Genomic DNA, 15,454 nt, shown 5'->3' with positions numbered 1-15,454 from the left:
GTGTCACTGCCATGGTGTAGTCGCTTGTTATACACCTCTTGAGTCCCTTGTTATCCAGACTACAAGAAAAAATGCTGAATTGCAATGATGCAATCTTCTACCTGCATGCACAAGATGCTTAGGTCGGGTACTAAAGCTTGCTGTTTTGAACAGTGTTTGTGAACAAGGCCTTTGTATAGGAGCCAGAATACCTAATAATACTAATTGCACTTAGTAGCGACACCTTTTTGGTCAGCATTCTTTCATTCCTTTTCACATGAATTTACTACCTGACCAAACAAGATATCATCAAACCATTAATTTCAAAAAGTTGAAGCATGATTTTACAGTTTTTTCTTTTTTCTTTGTCCATTTTCAGAAGATAGACAAGAGGAAGGTTGCACCTGAAAAATTGAAGGAAGCATACAAAGCTGGCAGCATCTCAAAAAGTCATGGCAAGCCAAGTGCAAACATGGCAGCACTGCAAGAAAAGTACAAACAGCGGAGGATTGCACAGCGGTCTGCACCATCTAGAAAGCCATCAGCTTTAGGTCTTGGAGGAGGACATGCCCTCAGGTCTCAAGCCACCCGTGAAGCGTCTCACTCGGGTTCAAAGGGGGCACTAAAAACTTCATGCATGAAGCCAAGGGAACAGTCAACCAGTGTGCCATTAATTCGACACCCTATTTCATCAAAAGATGAGGATATGGCTGCTAAGAACCGATTGGTGCTGAAAAGGCAGTTGAGTGTCCAGCTGACGCGCCTTCACCCACGCATTGCAGCTGGCTTGCGATTGCCCATCATGGCCAATACAGGAACCGGTGTTGTTACACGTAGACGCTCTGTTGGGATTACACCACATTTACGCAAAGCCAAAATGGTTCCACCAATTGTAGACTACGAATCGGAGAGTGAAAAAGACCTGTCGCCATTGTCCCCTCCAAGGTCCCCTGTCATCGCTGTTCAGCCAAGGTTACGAGCTGCTGGAAGTAAGACTCTTAACGCATCACGGAAGCCAAAGTGCAAAATTACTACTTCAGCACCAGCATCTAAGAAGAAGCCAACTTCCGTTATTGCTAGGAAGCTGCTTAGTCGTGCCACAACAAGGATGCGACCTTCATCAAAAGCTCGCAAGGCTACTAGATGTGCCATGTTCAGACGCAAAACACGAAGCCTTGGTCCTGTGAAAGAATATCCGCTTGTTCTGGCTCTACCAACCAAACGTGGAGCAGGTCGCTTCGGTGGTACAGTTTCAAAAAATAAAGCTGACGAGCTTGCTGCCAGGTTTGCTAAATCAAAAACTCCTTTGACAAAGTGCAGTGAGTTAGTGCCAATCTCAGCTAGAGCGAGCTCTGTAGCAGTAGAACAGAAGATTAAAAAGGGCACAATATTCAGGCAAAATGACAGCATGGTGAAACGATCCTCTCGTAGGCGTTCAAGTGAGTGTTTAAAGGATACACGAAGCTTGAGACAGAGGAGTGAGGTTTCTGCTGCACAGTGTACACGTCAAACTCGTAGAGCATCCATTGGAGTGTCTGAAGAAGCACAGAAGGCCACTGTTGCAAAGAGACGTAGAACAGAAGGTAGCACTAGCACCACCGTGGCAAATCGTGTGTTCTCCGACAGTGATGATGAACCTCTTATCAGAATGGTGCTATCTGAGAAGAAAACTGGGTTGGTAGATAAGGCAACAGAAAATTCTAATTCACAACAGAATAAATCTGGTTCTGCTCAAAGATATGGCGTTTTGTGCTTGCCGGCTCCTGGAATTCTTTCACGCAGAAAAGCAGCGTCTGCTAAAAACAAGAGTAAGCCCACTCAAATTGATAAAGCGAAATTGTTCAAGACAAGCCTGTCATCTGAGGGTTTTTCAGAGCCATCACCATCATCTCTGTCAGAAACCATTGCAGATGCTGCAGGAGACCCTCTTGATACTAGAGCACACTTTGACGATCTGGAATCAATGTCGGGAGGTGTGGAGGCTTTAGATGCCCTTGCAGGTGAAATCTCTCAGGTTATGTCGTGTCGCTTAAGTTTTGGCAGTGCACAGGAAATTCAGAGTTTAATGACAAGTGAATTCTCTGGTGCTTTTGATGAAAATGTTACCGGGGCCATGCTTCTTGGCACTCAAGATAGTCGGTCAGCATCTTTCGAAGGAGGCTTGAATCTTCTGAAACGGGATGATACACCATCTAAAATTGATGCGTCAACAAACACGAGCGATGAAGGAATGGCTCTGCTTGCAGCCTCAACACCTGAGGAAGTTGACATGACGCCAGAGGAGGTGTCTGTTGGAACACAGACGGGCATATGTGACACAGATGGGCTAAGCAATGATGCAGGTCTTCAGGCACTGCAACCAACTGCAAGGAGGCTCTCCTTTACTACTTCAGAAGCAAACAGTGTAGCAGCCCAAGAATTCAGCCCAGAAATACAGAAGTCATTCCCTGCATCGCCAAAATCAAAACCTACATCGCCAGTGCAAAAGCTTGTGCCTCCTCTAAATTGCTCGACAATACTAGATGCAAGAGCAGACCATACAAGTGTGGACCCAGCATTGGAAGTCAATGCTAGGAACAGTTCTAAGCAAACTAATACTTCCTTATCTGCGCATGCTCCCAGTTCAAAGTTGGGAGTGGCAAAGGCTGTGCCAGAAATGAAAGGGCTTCATATATCTGGTGCAGCCAAGAGAACCACAGTTGATGCGCCAGTGCAAAGGCATGGCTCACTCAATCCAACGCTTGGATCAAGGGCAAGCGTTGCAAGAGCAAGTGTTGCAAGAGCAAGTGCTGCGAGGGCAACTGTTGCAAGGGCAAGTTTTGTGAGAGCAAGTGTTGCAAAGGCAAGTGCTGCAAGAGCAAGTGCTGCAAGAGCAAGTGTAGCACGAGCAAGTGCTGCAAGAGCAAGTGCTGCAAAAGCAAGTGCTGCAAGATCCAGTGTTGCGAGATCCAGTGTTGCAAGGTCAAGTGTTGCAACGGCAAGAGTTGTGAGAACAAGTGCTGTGAGGTCCAGTGTTGCAAGAGCAAGTGCCAGGGCAAATGTCACGAGTGATACAAGCACAAGTGATACAAAGGCAAGCAATTTGAGGACAAGTGATGTGGAAGCAACTGACGCGAGGACAAGCAATGTGAGAGCAAATGATGAAAGGGCAGGTGATATAAGTGCAGGTGATCGAAGGATGGGCATTGCAAGGGCTCCCAAACCTTGTTCTGCCAAAATGGCATTCACTTTTACTAAATCTGGACCTTCCAAAAGGGGTAAAGCAGCCTCAGACGAGACCAGGAGGATCAAACTAACACCTTTGGACAGCAAGAAGTTTCCAAGTGTGAATGACCCAGCATGCCTTGTGGCTGCTCCTACATACAGGCCCACAGCAGATGAAATGCGGGATCCTATTAGCTACATTACCAAGATAAGACCAGAAGCAGAGAAGTTTGGCATCTGCAAAATTGTCTTGCCACCCTCTTTCCAGGTAGGTTTTTTTAGCGTGGTCTGCTATGGTGTTTCAAAATAAGTTGTAATTGCAGTAAAAAAAAAATGTTCTCTTAGCTGCTATTAACACAGCTAGCTGCATCCACACTAGAAACAGTTCAACTCTACATGTTTTGTTTACCTAATGTTGTGAGCTATATGAAGTGCTTGAATAAATCGATCTCTTGTATTATACTGGGTGACCATATTTAAGTTCTACAGAATTTTAAAAAATAATTCATAATTGCATTCAGCATAGTTCCATTCCTTGAGCTGTACTATTCAAAGGGGCGGACATTACTTGCACGAGAAATTGAAACACATATTCAACTAATTAATGAAGATGCACTAATAACTTTTTATGAATTATTTCATTGCACACATTACAATCTATGAATTGTAGCCGGCGAGTTTGCAAGGCGTATTCACTTAGAATTAATTTTCAGTATGACACCAGTTTTTAGATAATCATTTCCAGTGTGCGTCGAAATACATGGGCGTTCCAGTTTTGCGCTTCAGTGCATCAGAGCGTTTTGTCAAAAAAGTTAGTGGAACAGTGCATTTTTACTGGGGGTTTGACGGAACATATTTCAAAACTCCGTGCCATCCTCAAAATTTATTCCTAGTGGATATGCTTTGCAAACTAACTGGCTACAATTTGTAAATTGGGGTATATGCTGTAAACTAATTAAGAAGTTAATTAGTGAACTATCAATTTGTTGATTATGTGTTTCCATTTCCTGTGCAAGCAGTGTTCACCGTTTTGAGTAGTCCAGCTCAAGGAATGGAATTATGCTATCGATTACAAGTGATTTTTAAAAAATTCTTTCTAACTTAAAAATTATCACCCCATATATCTTGCAATGTTTTCCTTGAAACTGTGCTGCACACTTCCTTTAAATTTTTTCTGCTTCATAAGTTGTGCTTAATAAAAAGGGTTGACTGCTTGCTGGTTGGTTTACAGTTAGAGGTGGTTTTTAAGAATGGTCAAGATGTGACTTCTCTTATTTCCGCTCATTTAGTGCAAGCATTTTCATTGGACAAAATTTGATGCTAGCTTTAAGCCAATTTCATCAGCAGGTGTGAATATTTGAATAGTTATAAAATGGTGTAGGAAAGAATGACAATTTGTGCATAGTGGATACAAAAAGAAATGTGGGAACAAATGCAATAATCTCTGTAAATTTAAATTAGTGAAGCAGAACTGCTGTAACAATGGAATACCACCAGAATTGGTTAGGTTCCTATTTAAAGGCATTCTCATTCTCACTAGTCTCAATTCTAGGTAATAGTAACCTTAGGCCAAGTTTATTTTTAAATTCATCATATCTTCATGTAAATAAATTTTTTACAGCTACCATATTTGGACAATTGTAACACGCACTTATATTACTATCCAAGTATCAATAAGAGAGTAACTTCGTGCCGACTCTATACCGCACACATCAAGTAACGAAACATGAGTCGACGCGTACCGTGTTGAGACAATTTTATGGAACATACAAAGGCACACAGACATGCACACAGCTGAATCTTAGCGGCTAGTTGCTATTGAAGTCTGACGACACCTCCTTTTCACTGTCTATTAACTACAAAAAGACATTTTCAGTTCTATCTAATGCATTAGAAATGCCACACATACAGAAAACAGGAAAATGGCAACCGCTAACCATGGAATAAAAAAACAATGACCCTTTGATGTCATTGTGACTAGCTACCTTACATTGAGCTGCTTGTTTAAGAAGAATCGGTTTTGTTGGTGATTTTCAGTAGAATCAGTTACGATTGTAACGTGCATGCAAATTTTAATGCACTTTTTATTTAAAAAGGTGCACTTTAGAATCATGCAAATACGGTAAATCTCAATAAAATGAAGTCTGTAGAATTGCTTCGTTTTATTGAAACCTTGTTATGCTGAAATTCAATCTTTCATGCAAATAATTGCCAATAAATTTTTCTTGTACAGAAGGGGTCGCAAAATGTTCACAGTTATTGGGCAATCGGAAAAGGCAAATTTGAATGCCAAAAAGATATCTTGACGAAAATACAGCTTATGCCATGTCGATATTTCATTTCATTTCATTTTATTACCTTAAAGAGCCCATTCGGGGTATTACATAAGGGGTGGTTAACATGTGGACACAAGAAAAGGCAGGTGTTACATTGAAATACAAGTTTGAACATTTTCTAGAAATTGTGAATGACATGTGATTGCAGCGACATTGAAGGGTAGGTCGGTCCAGTCATTGGCAGCTTGAGGAAAAAATGATGATTGAAAAGTGACAGTTCGTGTTAGAGGACAAGAAACTTGGAGTTGATGGCTGGTACATTGTGACATGCGGGAAGATGATGGCGTGACGTAAGGTGGGTGGCTTAGTGAGCTGTAAAAAACTTTGTGATAAAGAGAGAGTGTGGCAATGCGACGTCGAAAAGCAAAAGATGTCAAGCTAGATTGTGCCTTTAAGTGTGAAATGCTGATGTTATATGAATATGAAGGATGGATGACTCTAGTCGCACGATTCTGTACTGATTCGAGTGCATTGATGATATATGTTTGATGAAGGTTCCAAATGGCAGCAGTGTTTTCCAGTTGTGGTGTGACAAATGATTTGTATGTGAGTAGTTTGACGTGCTGTGGAGCATGATGAAGGTGACGCCTCATGAACCCAAGGATCTTGTTCGCTGATGAAATTACGTTAGTCGCATGCGCATTCCAGGAAAGGTCGTGGGACAGGGTTACGCCTAAGTACTTATAGGCTAGAACTGATTCTACTGGGACATTGCATTTGTGTAAGTAGAGAGATAAAGATTACGACGGCGGGAAATCGAAATAAATTTGCACTTGTTAGGGTTCAAGGCCATTTGCCAACGGTTGCACCATTCCTGCACGTTATTAAGGTCATTCTGGAGAGATGCTTGGTCAGAGATAGTCACAGTACGATAAATCACATAGTTGTCAGCAAACATGCGAATAGGACAAGATACATGCAGCGTAAGATCGTTAATGTATATTAGGAAAAGAAGCGGTCCTAAGACTGAGCCTTGAGGGACACCTGAAGTGACAGGGAGGGATTCGGAGGAGATGTTATTGACAAGGACGAACTGGGAACGATTAGTAAGGAATTTTTTTATCCATTCTACTACGTGAGGATCCAAGCTCAATGTGGATAATTTTAGTAGCAAGCGGTTATGAGGCACTGTGTCAAAAGCTTTAGAGTAGTCTAGAAAGATGGCATCGGTTTGAACGTTGTTATCAAGATTAACGTGGAGATCATTAAGGAAGATAGCTAGTTGTGTTTCACATGAAAGCCCTCTACGAAAACCATGTTGAGAAGGATGAAAGAAGTTTACCGAGTCTAAAAAGTTCATGATATGTGAGTATATGACATTCTCCATGATTTTGCTAGGAACACTAGTTAACGAAATGGGGTGGTAGTTAAAGTGGGAGTCTTTGTTACCTGCTTTGAATACTGGAACGACCTTTCCCACTTTCCAGTTATCCGGCAAAGCACCTGTAGACAATGATTGCGAGAACAACAGAGTGAAACATGCTGCGGATATATGTTTAGTATTCATTAGGATCCTTGAGTTAATTTTGTCTATGCCTGAAGTACATAATTTTTTTTTTCAATGATTGATAGTATACCATCTATCGAAAATACAATGGGTCGCATATTCAATGTTATATTAGTAGGTAGTGGAAATTGTGGAGTGGTAGTTTCTTTTGTAAACACGGAAAAAAATGCTGTGTTGAATATATCAGCGCACTTGGCGTCCGTGATGGTGTCGCCTGCTGCATTCGTCACGCTGATAGTACGAGCTTCTTGGGGATTTAAAATGCGCCAGAACTGCCGAGGATTTTGAGTAAGTAGCTGGGGTAGGTCGACGTTATAAAAAGATTTTTTAGCAGTGCGAAGGGCACTCAGGTAGGCGTTCTCTGCCACGTAGTATTTTGACTATGCCTCGGTGCTTCCAAGACTCGTGGCTAGCCGGAAGCGACGTTTCTTTTGTTTTTCAAGCTTCTTTAGAGCTCTGGTGAACCATGGCTTATTTTGATTGGTGTGCATAGTTATTCTTCATATATGTTTGTTTATGAGTTCATTTTGTTTTTAAATAGTGTCCAGTTTTCTTGAGGCGAGTGCATATGGAATAATGTCTCAAAAGTTGAAAAGAAGTCGCCTAACTCGTAATTAATAGCTTCGTAGTTCCCTTTATCATATAGGCATATAGTTTTGTTGGAATTTTGTTCTCGCATGGGTTGAAAGGTGAAGGTAGCATGAATTACTTCATGATCACTTACCTCACGGAGGTAAGTTATGGATGATAGACTGTCAGGATCGCTGCTTAGTATAAGGTCGAGTACATTAGATGTGTCTTTTGTAACCCATGTAGGCTCTAGCAGAAGTTGAGTTGGACATAAATTAAGACACACATTAACAAATTCTTTAGTATTTTCATTGCCTATGATTAAAGCACTATTGTTAGTCCAGTTGATTCGCGGAAAATTAAAGTCACCAAAAAGCAGGATCTCTGAGTTAGGGTGTTTTTCACTAAGTTCGCTCAAGAGGTTATAAGTTTACGTGAAAAATCAAGAGTGTTATGTGGTGGTCTGTAACAAATGCCCAAGAGAACAGTCTACGATGAAGCGCGGCAGATTAGCCATGTTATTTCCAAGTCAGTCTCGGTGGTTACAAGAGTGCATGATAAATTGTGATGCGTGGCGATTAGCACACCACCGCCTCGTGAGATTTTGTGGTCTTTCCGGTAAAGGCAGAAATACAGCAAGTCAGCAAGAACCTCAGTATCGGTAATATCGTCAGTCAGCCAGGTTTCAGTTATTAGCAGCAAATTACTTAGACGACAACACGAGGTTAGACAGAATATCGCATTAGGAAGGAAGCTGCGTGCATTGGCAAAGATTACGGAGAAGTAAAGGTTAGCTCGTGTCGATACCGTAGGGCAAGGGGCTTTCCCGCATTGAGTTGGCTGCTGTTGCGATTATTTCGCACTCTGTGTGCGTTCAGCAAAACATAGCGCTTATTACCCATAAACAGAGTTTTAAAGTGCAGGGAGTAAGGTGCCGATTTGCTTTTTGCGAATGAAACAAGGTGTCTGCAGGCCAATTGAACAGGACGTGTAAAATCCTCGCCAACACTGAAATTCGTGCCTGTAAATTTACGGCCGTTAGAAAGAACAAGATCTTTTGTTTTATGAAAAGTGAACTTCACTATTATGGGGCGGTTACGATTAGCTGCATGATTGCCCAAGCAGTGCACGCGCTCTATTTCTTTTGGGTCAAGCGTGATGCTCATATGTCTGCAGCAGTGGTCAATGATTACACTCTCCGATTGCGCAAACGACTCTGACCCTGAAGACTCATCAATACCATAAAAGATTAGATTGTTGCGCCGAGAATGGTTCTCGGCATCATCAAGACGTGCTTCCAGCCTCTGTATTGTGTGTGCTGCGCGGGAAGCATCGCTCTTAACACTTTCTATATCAGAACGCAAGGGGGCTAGGTTTTGGTAGTTGGTCTCCAGGTTAGTCATGCGCATGCTCAGATCGGATATTGCTTTGTCAGTTGTTAGTAACTGAGACTTGAGGCCTTGAATCTCGGTGATCAGTTGGAATTGACCTGCGGATAGTTTCTTTTAGCACGACTTGACTATCTTGACTATCTTGACTTGACTATCTGACTTGAAGTTCTTTTAACACGACTTGACTATCAGGTTCAGGGTTAGTTTCGATGTCACCCGCCAGCAACAATAAAGAACGAATAACATCGCAACACTGAACAACAATGGAAAGGCAGCAATGTGAGTAATGTCACGTGGTAGTGACGTATAAAGAACACAGTAGCAATACTGTGAAAGACGAAACTAACTTTTATTGGGCGAACCTGTGCCCACAAAAACAGGCTACACTTGAACGGCGACAGCGGCGAACACAGTCAGCGATCGTCAAAATCTGATCAGTGGGTCAAGCGCGTCGGCTTTTATACATCAGTTGTCGAATGTTCCTGAGTAATCGCTGGGACCCGCGTGTCTTCCACAAAGTTCTACGTTATTCGCGTCGCGCACACATGCAGTCAGATTACACAAGTTTCGGTCACAGACAGCTGATGGAACCATCAATAACATTCCAGAAACTTTCGATACATGCAGGCGCGTCCTGCGCTGTGCGATAACATTCATTACGCCGTAAAACTTGGTCGTCCGATAAAGATAAACAAGTAGACGTGTCAATATCGTCACATCAGCAGTATGAAGCAAAGCCAGCCATCCTTTCAAGTCCACTCCACATGGAACGACGCTATCATGAAAAGTACCGGCAGCAGAGAGTGAATAGTTTGTCTGCCTCTTGTTTCAACGTGTCTACAAAACTTGAGATTATGCAACCTCCAGCACTAAATGTGCAGGCAGACAGTGCACAATGCTGCACCATCTTAGCTCGCCCACCCCTTGCATACTTGACAGATTATGTACTTATAAAATAGTATGTGCGGGCTGTGTATGTGCTCAGCCACGCTGACAGCCATGTGCTGCCGTGGCTGGGCTAGAAAAGGAGATGGACGCAAACCAGCCCCCGCTTCGGCGGTTACTCTCAGTCACGGCGTGATTTAAGAGGTGCATTTATATTGTAAGAGGTACATTAATATTGTAAATCGATTATCAAAACATATCAGCTTAATAGAAATTCTGATACTTAAATCAATTGGTGATGCTTACTTTGAGAATCCTAACAGCTTTAATATTCGAGAAGTGAGAAGTTGCATTTGACTGAGCCTCAGTTGTATCATTAGGCTTGCACTACATTAAAGATGTCCATCCATAGTATGTACTGCACATAGTTCTGTCCGAGAGTGTGTAAAAAACACTTTTTGGGAAAATGTCAGAAATTTAAACATACTTAATAGCATATTTAAGGTAGTGATATCTACAGATTGCTGCTAGTGTTAATATTCTTGATTAATAGACATTCTTTATGTACTGGCTGACTTCATTTCCACAATTTCGTCAACTAATCATGGGAGTTTTCCACGAGCACCCTTGTCATCATTTTGCATGTTATATTGAAATGGGATTACTCCAAATGCTTACTATTCTCATGTCTATTTTTTAAAGTTTTCTACGGTTAATTACCATTAAGACATGTACACTATTATAATTTTCTTGCATTTAACTGTTCACAACATTTTAGCACTGCAACAGCCTGGCTGTGCAATCATTTGGTATCTGAAAAGTGGTGCAGGGTCCCAGTAATTACGGGCAGGTCATTTTGTATGCACATATTTAATGTAGGCCAAAGGAGTAATTTTCTTTCTTGTCATATGTGGCTGTTTTTTTTCCTTTCCTCTCCTCATGTTTGTAGTGTTCGAGTTGGCTCAATTTTAGTGCAATACTTAACAAGAAAATTCTTGGGTACAGAATTATTTGCATGTCTCAGTGGCTCAGTGTTGATATTTGTTTTGTCTATATCCATTAACATGCAACAACAAAATTTGAATCTTGTGTTATACAGTGCTTGTTTTCTTAATTCTCTGCTGCTTGCATAATAGCGCCATTTCTTTCTTTTTTTTTTTTCAGCCTGAATGCAAGGTGTTTGACGACATGAGATTTACTGCTTACAATCAGTACATTCACAAAATGCTTTCAAGGTAACTGTTTAATACTATTTCTTAATGTAATAGTAAACGAGAGCCTAGGACTGAGAATAACTACATTTAACCAGTCAACAGATTAGAAATTTTTAAGTACAATAACTCGGTAAAACTTTTGTTTAATTTTTGCCACTTAAAGTGCACTGGAAGGTAAAGTTGAGTGCTCTGGTCGCATTGGATATACAAGTGCCATGGTAAGCCAGGTGATTTTGGGATTAATGTGAATTTCTCTGCACCTTTTTTCACTGGTAGCTATTGGTATTGTGCATGTGTCGAATCCTTTAACCCTTGTCACTTGAACAAGTGTTACCTCTTACTACTTAAATAAACTGGTGATGCTTGTTTTGAGAAGCCGGACAGCTTTAATATTCTAATATGGAGAAAAAGTTCTCGGAGCATGGGCTCTGTGAAAAGAGTTGAATTCTTAACAGTTCATGCCTGCAGCAAGTAAAACGTACTGCACTATGTCTGTTGCACATACTTTACCAGTTTAGGCTAGTAATTGATCCAAATACCAAGCCACGTGCACATGATACTGATATATTGAGCTTCTTCTCAGATCATGCACCTTGTAAACTGTTCATGTGGGTAGTGTGTGTGTGAAGATGTGATTCATTCATTAATTCAAATAAGCTGCAATGCCTAATAGAAGCATCATTGTTGGGGGGTATGCTGAAGAATGGTGCATCACAATGAACGATGTGCATACTAAGTGAACAAAATAGTGTTTGGGATTCTCTTGCAATTATTAGGTTCATTAAAGGTAACTCTTTCGTTGGGATAATGCATACATTGTTGCATACAGACTATTTAGTTTTGATGATGAACATTGTCCTTTAGTTTTTTTGGTAATTATGGCTAGGTCTGAGGATATGTAACTACAGCATTAAATTACTGCATTTGTATACAGATTGACCTGGCTTACTTAATTGCTTAACAATAGTGCATAGCTGTAAATGCTTGTGTAGTTATTTTTGTTCATTTGCTGCCTTTTGCCAGGTGGGGCCCAAATGTGCAGCACATGGCATGCATCAAGCGCTGTTTCACTAACCAGGGTATCACTGATGACCAGCCGCCTTTGGTAATTTTTAATTTTATTTTTTGCATCTTGGGTATTTTGCATTCTGTACTGCATTCTTGTTATTCAGCTGTAGAACTAAAATTTTGTTTCTGTTCTTTCAGATAGGTGGCATAGAGCTGGACCTCTCTCATCTATACCACACGGTGCAGAACTTTGGTGGTATACAGCAGGTGATGGAAAAAAAGAAATGGCACAGGGTTGCTGATGCCATGCACATACCCAAAGCTGTGAGTCCTTGCTGACAGCTGCCTCATTCCCGACTCGTATTGATTCCAGCCAAGGCCACAAATGATCTAGAAGCTTAAATAGTGCAGTACTGGATGTGGCATGCCTTCTTGTGGCCAGTAGTCTCCCCTACTAGAGCCTTATAAAGAATGTTCTACCACTGAAATATTAGCTGGATGAAGATAGATATATTAGTAAAGCCTCATTATTCTGGGATTTCATGGAACTGGAGTGTGATGGCTGAGTTATCTGAACATCATGTTATTGTATGGACAAGAAAAACAATCAAAGTTTACCAAATCAATTGCATTATTTAGCAAGGGGATTAATTACCCTAGTTTGGATTTTGTGCGCTTCAGCACACAATTATAATTGTGTATAACGCACTTTATGATCAGTGAAGTGTTAGTACCTGTTTCTCTCTGAGGACTAATAAGTTCTCCAGTCCCCACTGAGTTGTCTGGACAATTTATTGCTTTCTAGCTACCTACATTCTTTTTTTAGTGATTGCAGTCAGTTGAATAGCTGGTTGCTCTTTTTAGTTTTTAACTAATAGTAATAATAATAGTAATAATGGCAAAGAATTGGTGCACAAGCAACCAGCTGGCAGAATAACTTTGGAGTGTTCTTGCTTTGGCAAAGGTTGACATTCTTGGCCACTTTTGCTTTCGTTTGCCTGCTGTAAGTCCATTACCAACTTTAATGTGTTGGCTGTTGTGTTACATAGAAAGTGGTGATTACTGTAGGTATCTACAAAACAAGGCAATTTATTGGTTACTTGGTCATTTGTGTGTGTGTTGAATTTTTTTTGCCTCGGCCAGTTATATTGTTTTCGAGAGATAAGGTACTAACTCTGCTCATCAATGGCTAACAGGCACAAGACAGGGTGTCAAAAGTGGACGACGCCTATTGCAAGTTTGTCCTTCCTTATGACCTCTTGTCGGTCGATGAGAAGAAGGCAATTGAACGGCAAGTTGTGGCAGACAGAGAACGTCAAATGGCTGCTGACAGCGAACCGTCGTCCACATCAGCAGATGAAGAAGAGGAGGAGGAATTCAGTAATGAGTGTGTTGCAAAGGTAGGGCTTTGTTGCATACCACCACAAAATATGAAGTTTGCCTACTTAGCTAGCAAGCACCCTTTACTTTTTGTTGTAAATTACTTCAGAAAGTCTCAGTGCAGCAAAGTCACCCAAACCTGAAAACCTTGTGATCTGTGTCATTTTTGTATGTAGTAGCATATTTATCCTTGTAACCCTCTTAAATGTGATGCTCTTCATGCACTACCACTTCTTCACTCTTTGATAGTTCGGTAGCTTGGTAGATATCAAAAATCAACATTCTAGCTACTAATGTCTAAAAGAGTGCTGACATAAAATTAAGAACCTTAGATGTTTGCGTCATTTAATTCCTCTCTGTACATTTAAGTACTAATAGTCAACATTGCTCAGAATGTGTCTTAACCCTATAAGGATGAGGCATAAAAATACCTTAAAGAAATGTTTATTTTTCCTTGAAAAGTGCAAAATACATTGAGAATAAAGATATTCAATGAAAAAAAAAATAATTTGCAGAAACTTTTTCAACAATGTGTTTGTTGCCTGTGGGAAATGCCAGGCAGAACACTGAAAGCAAGCTTTGCCCCAAACCACCTGTGGCTTCGTGTGGAACTTGCACCAACAGTTCTTGTTGGACATGAAACAAGTGCAAAGCATTTTGTGTTAATTTGTATTTTGAAACACATCTTTCTTTTAGAAGGTATATCTGATTTTTACAGCAAAACTGTTATTGCAACTAGATTCAATGGAAAACACCCATTCAAACATTGGTGAAAATCCATCCAAATAGCCATTCAAGGTAGTGCAAGTTTCGAGGGGATGTTGGGCATGGCCAAGTTAGGCAATGTTATGAGATAAAATTGGAAGTTGTTGCCGAAGTTTAAAGTGTGTGGCTTAACTGGAAATATGAAGATTGAACATTGTACTAGGAGTAAAGTGTGCATTAATGAAAAAATGCTGAATTAATTTTAAAGGTACTATAAAATGAAGATTACAGGGTTAAATGTCCCAAACTGCATAGCGGGTTATGAGGAAAGGTTTAGTCTCTGGAATAATTTTGACCACCTGGGGTGCTTTAATGGCATCCAAAGCGTGGCACGTGAGAGCATTTGCATTGCACCCCCTCAGAGTTGTAGGTTTATTGGGGAACCTCAGGAAATTTCGAAAGGGCTATCAGAGCCTTTAAGATGTTCCTTCAAGTGGAGAAATAAATTTAGGAATTGTTGCTGGAAGTAAACGGCTTAATATTTCTGCTTCAAACTTTGCACACTTGTACTCTCTACACTTAAAATCAACTGTTGAAGTTATCCTTTGGAGTTCAGAAGTATTAAATTGAGAACTTTGTAAGTGTTAGAGCATTCAAGTCCACTGGAGCAATAGCTGTATTTTGGAGTGGCTTGCATGTAGAGGGTGGATACATGCAAACTGAAAAAATTCCACTGGAATCAGAGAGATGTTTTATGATAGTGATAGTTCGTATTTGCCAAGTTGAATATTTTTCAATGTTTCCCAATACACATTGTCAACCGTGCATGATCAAACATGAAACTGAAGCAAAGATACAACTTTATTGCTGCCATTATGGACATAAAGCATGTGAAGTTGCATATTACAGCATGCTTCATCACTCAGGGAACCAGAGTTCTACAGCTAAACAGTGATCATTTTGCACTGAAACTTTGCTTAGATGCAACATTCGACAGCAAATAATGTTTAGTACTATTTATGGATGGTTTATCTATGTGTTTGTTCTTCCTGGAATAAATGTGAATTGTGCTTTTTTGCAACATTATTTGATATAATAAAAAACAAAATGTGTCAGTTTGGTGATGAGGCAGACGACAGAAATGATGATTACACATTTGCAGCGATATTGTACATAAGTGCTGTATTACATTGGTATGTCTTACACTTATTTTATTTGCCTTTATGGCTATAACACTCGTAATGCACTTAGAAGATAAACTTGTACATTTTGCTG

General features: G+C 40.5%; 1 protein-coding gene across 4 annotated transcripts in view; it reads left to right on the top strand.

Moving 5' to 3' along the window:
• The window catches only part of LOC142559482 (uncharacterized), a 150,966-nt gene that overhangs the window by 37,262 nt on the left and 98,250 nt on the right, over window positions 1–15,454 (top strand). For all 4 annotated transcript variants that reach the window (XR_012823131.1, XM_075671092.1, XM_075671086.1 and 1 more), the window contains exons 5-9: window positions 359–3,451; window positions 11,037–11,107; window positions 12,110–12,191; window positions 12,293–12,418; window positions 13,291–13,494. Coding sequence is in view for 3 of the 4 variants with exons in the window: in XM_075671092.1 (XP_075527207.1) it covers window positions 359–3,451; window positions 11,037–11,107; window positions 12,110–12,191; window positions 12,293–12,418; window positions 13,291–13,494 (3,576 nt within the window). In the remaining variant the exon portion in view is untranslated. The remainder of the gene's footprint in view (window positions 1–358; window positions 3,452–11,036; window positions 11,108–12,109; window positions 12,192–12,292; window positions 12,419–13,290; window positions 13,495–15,454) is intronic.

This window comes from Dermacentor variabilis, chromosome 1 (assembly GCF_050947875.1).
Source record: "Dermacentor variabilis isolate Ectoservices chromosome 1, ASM5094787v1, whole genome shotgun sequence".
NCBI lineage: Eukaryota > Metazoa > Arthropoda > Arachnida > Ixodida > Ixodidae > Dermacentor > Dermacentor variabilis.
Note: the sequence above shows the minus strand (reverse complement) of the source record. Positions and strands in the feature narration are given on the sequence as shown.